Source organism: Cuculus canorus, chromosome 8 (genome assembly GCF_017976375.1).
Source record: "Cuculus canorus isolate bCucCan1 chromosome 8, bCucCan1.pri, whole genome shotgun sequence".
In the NCBI taxonomy this organism is placed as follows: Eukaryota; Metazoa; Chordata; class Aves; order Cuculiformes; family Cuculidae; genus Cuculus; species Cuculus canorus.
Window position 1 is genome coordinate 7,183,096 of NC_071408.1, and position 11,570 is coordinate 7,194,665.

General features: G+C 44.4%; 1 protein-coding gene across 1 annotated transcript; it reads right to left on the reverse strand.

The window, feature by feature from the left end:
- Nucleotides 1-4,451: 4,451 nt before the first annotated feature.
- LOC128852898 (uncharacterized) lies at nt 4,452-10,367 on the reverse strand. The gene is made up of 3 exons (XM_054073160.1): nt 9,904-10,367; nt 7,565-7,595; nt 4,452-6,349 (listed from the first exon to the last, which is right to left on the reverse strand). The coding sequence occupies exons 1-3, from the start codon at nt 10,144-10,146 to the stop codon at nt 5,982-5,984; spliced, it is 642 nt and encodes a 213-aa protein (XP_053929135.1). The 5' UTR covers nt 10,147-10,367; the 3' UTR covers nt 4,452-5,981.
- Nucleotides 10,368-11,570: the final 1,203 nt, after the last annotated feature.

Consider the following 11,570-nt stretch of genomic DNA (forward strand, 5'->3'; position numbering starts at 1 on the left):
GCATAGTTAGTAATGGCTAAATAAGAAAGGGAACCATCTGAAATCCCTATGGTCTGATGTTGGTGGACTGACTCATACAAGACCGAGATCAGGGAATATTTGAATGCCACTGTACAGGACAATTTAAGCTCCAAATCCTGGAAGGGCTGTATCTATTTCTAGAGATGTATCTATTTTTAGCACTAGATAATCCAAGTACAAAATCAAGGTTTATGGAAGAGGTAAACTTTGTTCATCCCACTGCTTTTTAAGCTGTGTGACTATATCCATCCAGCGAGGGCTGTAAATACTAGCATTTTTTTTTAACGTGGTTTACTTGATTTTCCTTTATTGCAAGTGCAAATATTCAAAAGTTTTGATTGAGACCTCAAATATTGTGAAATATAGAATCTGAAGATTAACTGGAGCAAAATGTTCAGTTTCTGTTATCTTTGAACATTTCAATACCTTTGATTTCTTATGTTTTCACTTTTCCTCTAAAACCTCTCTGGAAATGAGTAAACCTTTTAACTGAAACCTGTATTTCTGGTACGTGGTGCTGAGGGAAAGCCGCTGGCAAGGCTCATGATGAAATTTTTGCGGCCATTTGAGGACATGTGGCAGTGAGCTGTCAGCATTGCAAGAGAGTTAAGACAAGCGAGGGAAAGGGGCACTGGAAGAAAAAGTCTTGCACATAGAGAAGAGGGCATCAACCAGCCATGTGTACTTCCAAGTTGGAAATGTTTGAAGGACTTGAGATGACCCAAAGCTTTCCAGTAGGAAAGATGAGTGTCAGGGAACCTACAAGGGTGGAACTGGGGGAAGGTGTTGTCTGCGATAGCAAGAAGTGATCTTGGGACTGCAGGATGGAACAGCACCCAGCTCTCACTTCTTACGCTATCATGAAACAAAACACTTTGTGATTTCATACCGGGAGTGAGTCATATCTCTGTGACTTCCCTTCTGTGCCTCTTCTGTGAATTGTTTACTTTGCAAAGACAGGACTTGTTGCTTCCAAATCCTTCCTACTTCTTCAGGGATTTGCCAAATGAGTAGGCAGGATGTTGGCCCATGTCGGCAAATGTCTTCTGTAGCAGCATGGCCGTACAGTGAGGCAGCTTCCCCAACACCACTCTGTGGGCTGAGCTCTTGTGCTGTTTATCATAAGGTCTAAAAGCAAAGGTGTTTTCTGTGGTGTGCATAAGGTCTACGCTAGCAGTATCTGCTCTGCAGGTAATGGGAGCCAAGGTGCTCTGGGGTCTTTCTGTACAGGGCTGGTATGAAATCAGAATTTCTTTCTCACAGATTGATGTTGCACTTCAAAGGAGAGAAAAAAAATGGTGTTGTATTCTTTCATCTCAAATGAGATGAAAGGTGGGATTTGACAAATTTACACTGGGAGGACTGTTTAATGCAATATCCTGTTTCAAAAGACCTGAAACTGAAATTGGTTTCTGCTTCCCAGCTTGCCGAAGCCCAGGAATCCATACCACAAGTAGGTGTCCAACAAGGGCAAAGGAAGCAGTGGGTGAGCACTGTGCTGACTTGCCTGTTAATGCCACTGTAATCTGCACCACAGGCACATATCTGGCATTTAGAAGGCTTATTTGTCTGCTTCTTGGTTATTGTGAATGTGTTATATTGTTTCCTTCGGAAGAAGGGAAAAAAATAATGGAGAATTGAATCCATATGTGGCACTTTGTTTTTGTTTCCTGAGCACTCTTACCACTGCTTTTCCTGTCTGCGGTGAGAATGTTTGGTTAATACGTTCCTCTGAGTCCCATCAGTTCTCATCTCTGCTTACCTGGACTTCTGATGACCCTAAGGAAATCACATCATCTTGCAGTGCCTTTCTTCCCTTCTCTAGAGTGCTGACAGTATTTTCTTCCCGTCTAAGATACAATTTGCTCATTAGGCTAAAATCTGTGATTACATAAGTTGTCTTTTGCTATATGCGGAAGTGAAGTGAATTTTATGCTAGGCTGAATTTTCACCTGGAAAATTTCCATACTTGAGAGTTCATTCTTGCCTAGAAAACATAGGTTTTGTTGTCCAGAGGAAAGGCTTTTCAGAGCACCCTATTTAGGTAGTCATTTTCCCATCAGGACTGAAAACAGCTTGCTTAGCTCCAGCGTCCTAAGCTGCATTACCTTACTGGATTGATTTGCAGAAGTCTTGAACATTGGAATTTACAACCAAAATTAATGACAGTTCTGCTTATACAATAGAAACTACCCTGAAAGATCAGGTCTTTGTGTAGTTTTCTTCAAGCAACCAAAATTACAGGTTGTCATTTACTCGTCCCACACGATTTGGTTCTCTGTGAAGAGAGGATAGCATCATCCAGTAATTTCACTGGAAATGTACCTTGTTTTTGAGACACATATATGTATATGCAATGCATACTTCATCTTCAGAACAGGTATGTGTGATAGAAATTGGACCAGAAAAGCTCTCAACGTACAGTATGTTTGTTAAACAGCACGAGCATAGAGAGTGTGGGAGCTGTGCTGAGGTGTGTTTTCAGGCACTACTGCTGCATGCCCTATCATTTGCCTTTTCTCAGAGAGCTGATGACGGCTCTGGGTGTAGGATGCTCTGAACATGTCAGCAGCTTAGGTAAAATCCACTATATATTTGGGTAGTTCAGAACTGGGACTGCCTTGCCCCAGTGTCTGCTGGCTGCTCCAGCTGACCAGCCAGGCTCAGTAGTGACTTTCAGAGCAGCCTGAGAAGCCCCTGTACTGGTGGTGTTCTAACAAGGTCACTCTGTGCAAGACATCACAAGCGTCTGTGTCTGCACAAAGGAAAAGCTTTGCTAGTTTTGATGTGAATTATAAGTCTGAATTAAGTTTTCAAATCATGCCAGAACAAAAAAATACACAACTTCTATTGACTGTGGAGAGCACAGTGTACTGAGTTGTGGTGATGACAGGTGGCATGTGGCTGTTTATTGAACAGAAATACTGTTGAATGTATCATAGTTACTTGTATTTAAATATTACTCTTTTTTAAATAAATCTGATTTTTCCTTTTGTAGGACCACATTTTTGCTAATTTCTAAAGACTCAAAACTGTGCACTTCAAGGTCCCAGGCTGCATCTCTGGTCCTGGAGGAGGGCTGTGCAGTGTACCAAGCTTCTCAGGTAGAGAAATTCCCCACTCACATAAAAAAGGACAATTTTTTGTAGCTGAAGGCACCTGACTAGCTATTTATACAGTCAGTCTCATGATGTATTCACTGTCCTTTAAATCATGCTTCCTGCAGATTAGAAACCATATGTGATTGAAAGGCGTTATGGCACAGGGAAATACATTGCTTTTTAATAACCCCACATCTGAAAATGCTCTCCAGGAGGTAAGTGATAATTTCAAAATGTCAAAAAAAAAAAGGGGGGGGTTTATGTCAATGATTTTTGGACACTGCATTGATTTGATAATTCTGCATAACCATTTTCAAAGAGGTAGGTTTTCCAGCCTCTGAGGCATTTGAGGAACCCTGTCTTTTAGATCTCCTGTGCATTCCCAGGTGCCAGGGGCAAGGCATGCGGACGCATTTAAATTTTCAAGAAATCAGAATAGTTTGGTCACTGGCAGGTTGAGGGGGAAGGGATAGAGCATTCTTATTGTTTCTTGGTTTTCATGCTCCTTGGCCACATTGAATGTGAGCACCGCTGTGGGGAGAGCTTTATAGGCAGGATGAGGGCAAAGCCTGACTCAGAGAAGCCAACAGATTTTCCTATTTATTTTTGAAGTGCACAGCAGGGATGGGAGACCTAACATCTTGTGTAAAAAAACATGGGAAGCACTGTTGTGACTATCCGTCATCTCTGCTCTGAATGACCTTCTGGTGGGCATGTTGAAAACATTTCATGGAGCAAAGAGGCCTCCAGACAGTTTCTCTGCAGTGGTGTTTCCAAATATCTCTTCTACGTTCATCCCTGCTTTGAATGCCTGGGTCCTGGAGTCAGATCTTCCTGACAGAGCATTGCAGGGTCTGGGATATCACTGGTCTGATGTGTAGAACAAGGAATCCTTCATCCCCAGTGGACCCTTTGGGGCTTGTTTTATGTCTCAGAAAGTAACTAAGGAGGGTGGTGTGGGGCATGTGTTAACGTAATAGCTTTTGCCAAATGCTGAAGCCTTGTTGCTTGCTTCTTGTGCCTGTTGCTTTTCCTGCCTGCGTCAATTCTTAATGTGCTTTGGTGTGTGGGCTGCCCTCGTGCAGACATACCCCCTCCTCCCCACCACCATGGGGATGGCTGCAGGCAGCTGCCCTCTGTGCTGGGAGAGGACGAGTTGGCACCACCGGGGGCTGTGCAGGTCAAATTCATATTAGTCCATGATGACACTGCCAACCTCTTGGAGCAGGAGAGACTGTGTAGTGAAAGTAGATGAGGAGTAGAGAAATGTGTCAGTTATCTTCCCAGTCATATTGAAGAGTGAGATACACTTGCAGTTTGTAAGATTTTATTACTGTAAACAAAGGGAAGACAACAGAGCGAAGTAAGAACGAGAGTAGCATTTTAATACGTAACAGCTTGTATGAAACAAAACACAAGACTGCAGCTGCCTCAGCAAAAAGTTCACTTTCAGCTCTTTTAGAGTTGCAATACATAGAATATGAAATTACAAGAGCAAATAGCACCCCTGTCTGCCCCACCCCACACTATGTCCCTATTTATTTCCAGCCAATTTCTCACTTGCTTTGCTTTTCCATGAAAATCCATCCACAAGGCTGTGACACGCTCTGAGGAATGGTAGGGCAGTTTTCACCCTTGAAGGTCTAGGTGGCAGGAAGGGAAAGCAAAGAGCCTCTGGGAGTGCCTGGCCAGGCAAGGGAGAGGAACCATGAAGTCATGCCCCCACAGCAGCCTGGTTTTCCAAGAGAGCTTTGCCTTTGCTGAGATCTTGAGACCTTCCTGTGATCTGCAGGTGATTTTATGCTCGTCCCATGAAGCAGAGCAGATAGCCAGGGCCTCAAAGAGAGCATTATCTCAGTACCTGCTGGTTAGACTGCTGCGCCTCTGCTAGCTCACATTTCGCAGCTCCGAGCTGCCACACTGGCACAGCTTGTGCTTTGTGCTGGATATCAAAGCTGTGCTGGTGGCAAGGAGGCAGTATGGAGGGTTTCTCAGCCTTCACCCAGTTTGTGTGAGGACTGTCTGCTCTGCCCTTCATCTTTCTGTTGTTCCTTCTCTGCAACCTCTACTTACAGCAACTTTCATTGTGTTTCTGTGCTACTCAACCAGCAGTGATGCATCCTTTATGCCAGCTGGATGCAGAGAAGTTGCATTGGCTGGATCCACAAGATCTCTGTTTTGTGCATGTCTAGACCATGGCAGGGAGCTCACTTGAATTTGCAGTGGTGCAGCACTGCTCCCACTTGACTGGAAAGGTCTTTGTCATCTGAACTGCCCATGAAGATGGATCTTCCCTGGGGTGGCTCCTACGTGATGCCTCGCTTGCTAGCAGCAAGGCTGTGGATGAGACTGAGAAGCTTGCTTTCTGTCACAGACTGTTTCTGAACTATTTTGTCCCTCTGCTCTAGACACATCTCTTTGCAGGTGGGTTGAGCAGAAAGGATATAGAAAACCTTAGTTTTACATAGCACCTTTTGTTAGAAGGACCCAAGGTACTGACACATATCCAGCTCTGAATTGCAACCTGCTGCAGCGCAGAGCTCCTCCCCAGCTCAGGACAGACTGAATATAGTGACTTGTTTTTCCAGGATCTCAGAGTCAGTCCCATAGTGCATCAAGAATTTTTCCTCCCAGAAGCATCTTTCTCTCATACTTGTGATGTTCAGGTGGCATCTGTTATTGCCAAAGTTTGCTATTCACTTTGTTTTACACCTTAATTTGTCATTGCAGGATACTAGCCTACTATGGCATGTATTTCCAGCAAGTTCAGTTTCTTACAAAGAGAAATTGTAGACTCTTCATCCATGCCCTGAGGTTTCCTGGGAGGAGTAAGGGAGGAGCTGATTTGGGAGAATCCTGCTATATTTTATACAGTCCCCAATAAGTCTGATCCCCTGGCTCAAGAGAGTCAAGGTATTTGTTATTCACCCGACAGCCCAACTTATCTCCCTCCTGCAGGAAAATGGGTCTGCCAAAATTTATTGAGCCCTTTACATCTCCCATGTTTGATCCCACAGCCTTGTTGAGGGAGATGTTTGGCATTTTGTACAGCTCCACTGCAAAAGACGCTTCCATACTTTTTACATGATGGACCTGAGCATAGATGAAGTAGTTGCCGCTCTTTTTGATTGTGAGGTACTGGTCATCGTCCTTCTGCACAACACCATCACAGTGCTCTAAGTTCCACTCCCAGAGCATGGGAACTTCAGAGTGTGAAGGCTTTTTTACTGAGGAAAAAAGAGACAAAGTCGACATGGTGATTAATTATATTTAAGGACAACTTTGTTCTGTACATAACCGTGCCTTGTTACTGTTTCTCATTGGTACTGTCATGCCCCAATCCCTCCCTGACTTATTATTATTATTATTATTATTTATTATTGTTGTTGTTATTATTGATCTTTCTGACCTTACTAACTCCTCAGAAGTGCTAGGAAGGCGTGATAACATGCTAGGAGAGTCTGCAAAGCATTCCATTACCATGAGTGGCTTGGAGGAGCTCCCTGCCAGGACAGATTAGCAGCTAAAAGCACTCTGGAGACAGTAAACCTTCAAGGCTGAGGGTTGGATCTGAGCTGGTCTCTAACAAGAAAAAATTAATGGGCAGAGCTTCAGCCAGATCTGAGGATGATGGGGGTGGCTACAGTAGTATTCTGCTTGCTGGTTGCCGTGTCTATAGTCCTTCACAGGAGCTGAGCCTGAAGGATCTCTTCCCAGATTTCCCCTCTCTCTCTGTGCCAGATGAGCACATGTTGTCAGCATTAAAGCTAAGGATGGGTGGCAGCTGTCATACCCCTCGGTGTGCAAGCTGACAAACTGGGTAAGGAAACAGCAACACACAGACATGTTAGGCTGCATGCCGTGAGGGCCTGTGTATCTGCAGGACGTAGTGCAGTGGGGTTTCAATGAAGAATAGATCAAATACTGTGGGACACCCAACTCGGGCCACAGTTCTGGGTGGTACCTTCAGCCACTGCCTAGGGATGCTCCTGGCTGGTTAGGGTCTTGCACATTCAGCAGTCATTAGCTGAAGTTTTATGCATGAAGAAGTGTTTCATTCATTTAACTAAATCTCTCTAAGGGTCTGAGCTGGTATATAGGGAGTTACTTTAGGACTGTCATAGGCTGGGCTTAGGAAACTCATGACTAACACTTGGCAGCAGTAAGTCTAATCCTTATGATGCCGATTTTGTTGGCCGTTTTCAGGGACATGTGTGTGGCTGACTCTGGTAGAGAGAGAAGTTTGCTGGCTGACAGCCCTGCGTGCAGATCTGGAGAGCTCTGTTTAGCGTGGCCACAGTGTTCAACAGGCTCTGCATTTCTGCAGTCACAGCTCATGCCTGTCCTTGGAGCACGTGTAACCAGACACGAGGGCTGTGAGATGGTCACTTTGTGACAAGACTGACAAAAACAGAAGGGGGGTCTGGCATCTCCATACTTACAAAATCCATGTGCCCAGCATGGTCCCGGTGCCTGTAGAAAGAAGCAGGGCTTGGTGAGTGTTTTCTGCTGCAATTTTTCCATCTATCGGTGAGTTCAACAGAGAAACTTTATGATTGCAAGAGCACAGAAGTATTCTCCCAGGAAGGGAAATAACCTTTTTATCCGTCATTATGAACACAAGCAAAGATTTGTTATGAAAGACAGGTTTTTTCCAACAAAGTTCAAAATGTTTAAAATAGATAAGTTTTTTCCATATTCACTTTGGTGGAATTTTCACAAAACAAAAAAGACAACCATCAGCAGTGCCTAGAGGAACTCTGTGCTCCTCTCGACTGCCAGGTATTTCATTTCATTCCTAGACTCTGCTCCCGCCAACTCACAAGTGATGTCTCTGTGAACAAGGAGTCAACTGACAGCCAGTGCGTACACACAGGGGGCTGCACAGGGTTGTGCTGATTCGCCCTCATTAAAACCATGAACCTTTCCTTCTCTGTATCATAGTGAGAAACCATTTAGCACTGATTCGATGTGTGGCAGAGCTGTGCAGTAGCCATGCACCTCAGTAGTCACACGTGCCTCTTTTCTGTGGCAATGTCATGTTCTGAGATTGGCAAAGGCGTGCTGATAGCCGTCGCCTCTTCTTTGGAGTCACTCAGGCTTTACAGTCCCTGTGCAAGGAGGAAGAAGGAAACATGGAGGACTGAAGGGATGCTCTCAAGGTCACCCATGATAAGCAGAATGGGGAGGACGGCTTTCTGGCTGTTAAGCCTACTTCCTTTTAACTGCTACACTGTACTTAGCTCGAGGCAACAGCCACAGTGCTTTCTGATCCACTAGTCCGAGCAGCTTGTCAGTGCCCTTCCAGCCAAAGGAAGGAGGTGGCTCCGTAAGTGAACAGGTGCTAAACTGTCAGTGGCAACACTTTTCAATCTGTTCCTGTGAATTATGGCTCAGAGTTTGCTTATGAACATCGTGCTCTTCCTACACAGCAGCTATGTTCTCTCTCTGGCCAGAGCACATAAAAAACAGACTTGGGATCAACTTACAGATGCACAAACCCAATTCTGTCTCACGTCTTAGTGGATGCAAGCTATGAAATGCTTAAACTGGCTATTGAAGCACAGCCTCGTCTGGTGCTTGGGAAGCTGCTGTCCTGAGTGCTGGGGAGATTGTCAGCTCCCTTGCAAGGAAATGCTTTTATTACGCGGTCCTGCTTTCCCCAGTTCATATGAATCAACAGGCCTAAAGGCAGTTTTTTCAGTTATTGAAGCAACTTTCTGCAATATGAAAAAAAGAAGGGGTCAAGTGGAATACGTGTGAAAGGTGAGCTGCTCATTGCCAGCAGAGGTATGCAGTTGTGACTACAGGTCGCAGAGTGACTGCTTCACAGCTCCCAAATAGATGAGAAAGGCTATGAGAGCAGAGCTAAAAGTACCAAAGTGATTTTTTAAAAGGGATTTTTATAGTGTCTGCTAAATGGCAGTGCTGTAAAGTACAGAGCAGGCTCCCCTCTTGTGGGAATTCAGCAAGTATAATTTATAAAAGCAATCAGTGCCTTGTAGGATCAGTCCCCAGAGGTGTTCCTGGCATCATTATGCCACAAGAAGCTGGCAGACCATGATAACAAGCCAACCTGCCTCTTAACCGAAGGGGACTTTTTCCTTATTCCCTAGTTGCCCACAACTGGGGCTGGAGGAGATACATCAGAGTAGGATATGTAAACTTCCATCTCAGACTAGCGCTTGGGTCCTTCAGGAGATTAATTTCAAGTCTGGAAACCAGAAAATAAACACTTGGCCTTCAGCAAATGAGTCATTTGGCTCACCCCTAAATTTCTGTTCATTACCATACACATAGATACAGACAGAAAACGTGCACTGGAATCAGCTAACTAAACACAACAGACAACTTGACTCAGTAACTGCTGTTTGGCCTAGGTGGTACTAGCACTTGGTAAAATCAAGAGTGAAAACGCTTTGTGCCTGGTGAAATACCAGGACTCCTTAGCCTCTTCTGTCCTTACAGAGCAACCTCGGTTGATACACATTAGGACAGTGAACATCGTTGGAGCAGGTTAGGAAACAAAAGAGAAATAAAAACTCATTTAAAAAAAAAAAGTTTATGGAAATGAAAGCAAAATGTGGAAGACATTTTTCCGAGTAACTGATGGAAATATTAGCAGCTGCAATCTTGGAAAGTAAAAGTGTTAGCTGTCTCCAAAAGGGGAAGAATCACTAGGTTGCAGTTAATTGGTAGCATCAACACAGCAACATTAGTCATTAGAAATAAATAATATGTGTTGTATGCTCCAGAGTTAGGAGGTTTGCATTACACTTACCTGCTTAAGATGGAATAAACAGAAGACCACAGGAACCAGGGCTGAAATAGTAATCAAAATAAATACTAAAGCCACTTGAAAACATGGGAATTTCCTTTTCTGTGGAATATTTCCATTCTCCAGCAGGTCTGGTCCTTCCATGACGCTTAGCCTCGAGACAGCTAGAGTTGAGATGCAAGCAGCACCACGGTTGCGAAAGGCACTGCTCGAACTCCCGAGGTCCTTGTTGCCACAGCGCAGCATGGACACGATTATATGCTGGAAATTTCCCCATTCTAACAAAGCCAAGAGGAGGAGCCAGGGCGAGTGTCATCACCAGCCTGGGCTAACACGCAATGAGTTAGCATTTCCTCATGAAACTGAGGCAGAGAAATTTCATTTGGCTCCTGGCCCAGAATGACCAAAATGAAACTCTGGCAAGAGGCTTCAAGGGCCCTGAAAAACTTTCATGCAGGGAGTCAAGTTTACAAACTCTCCACCAAACGCAAGGTGGAGTGATGAGGGACCAAGCCCAGGAACTTCCCAATAGCTGCATGCAATCTGCTGCTGTCGCCAGAGGTACCAGTGTTTTGTGGCTGAGAAGCTGGCACCGGGCTCTCATTTTGACAGCACAGATATGAGCACTGATGACAGAAGGTCATGTTTGCAGTTCCCTGAGGACATGATTCGCGCAGTAAAAGTGAAACTACACACACCTAAAGATGTGACTGCAAGCAGGCACTGCTGTGAATGTGCAAGTAGCAAGTTAGCAAATGGAAACAGTTACATTGACTTCCATATTGCCATTGGAGGAGAAGGAAGGAGAGTAGGAAAAGATTTGGAATTTTGTAAATGGCCTTCAATTTGCAGTTTGAAATGAGCTAGCTGATTTTCAAAGTCTTCCTAAAATTTTTTGGTTTGTCCCTTTTATTTTTCTTTACCTGTGTTGTAAATTCCTTACTTGAGGAACAATTGTAAGTTAGGAGTTGTATAACGAAGGTAAAAACAAAAAAGAGGGGGGGGGGAAGAAAAACAGACAGGCATGAGAAGTAAGGAACAAAGGGAAACTAAGCACCTAAAAAATATAACTTTAACTATCAGCCTTGAAAGTTGTTTCTATTTTTACGTTCTGCACAATCTTTTGAAAGGGTTTTTTGTTGGTGTTTGTTTAAAAAAGAAAATCTGACGCACAAAGATGTCACTTCGAGGTCTCTCCCAGCTCTCTTGTACTCCCTTGCTGGGCATGCGATGCATGGAAAATGTCCTTTATACACTTTAGTCTTGCTTCTGCTCCTCCCAACCAGCAGAAGAAACTTCAACTCTTCCAGCTGCACAGAACCAAAGTTAAACATCTGTGTGTTGCAGGAGGGTGGAATGGAAACAGGAGTTTGGAAAGGGGCACAAGAGTAGAAATAGAAAACCTGAGCTGTCGCATTAATATTCTGCTTCAACTTTCGGATTCTCACTCGGCAGTGTGTTGGGTCCTTAGCATTGAATTCAGGGTGAGACATTGAATTCAGGGTGAGACAGAGGGAAACCTGCTTGTGTGCCTTCAGCCAGGCAGCTCCTGGCTGTGCTGGTGCGGGAGGACACATCATCACCAGTCCAAAGCCACCCAGGACTCTGGCTCCTACTCTCCTGGCTTTTTGTGGTCAAGCTTGGAGTTTCTCAGAGGAAAGGCAGGAGAG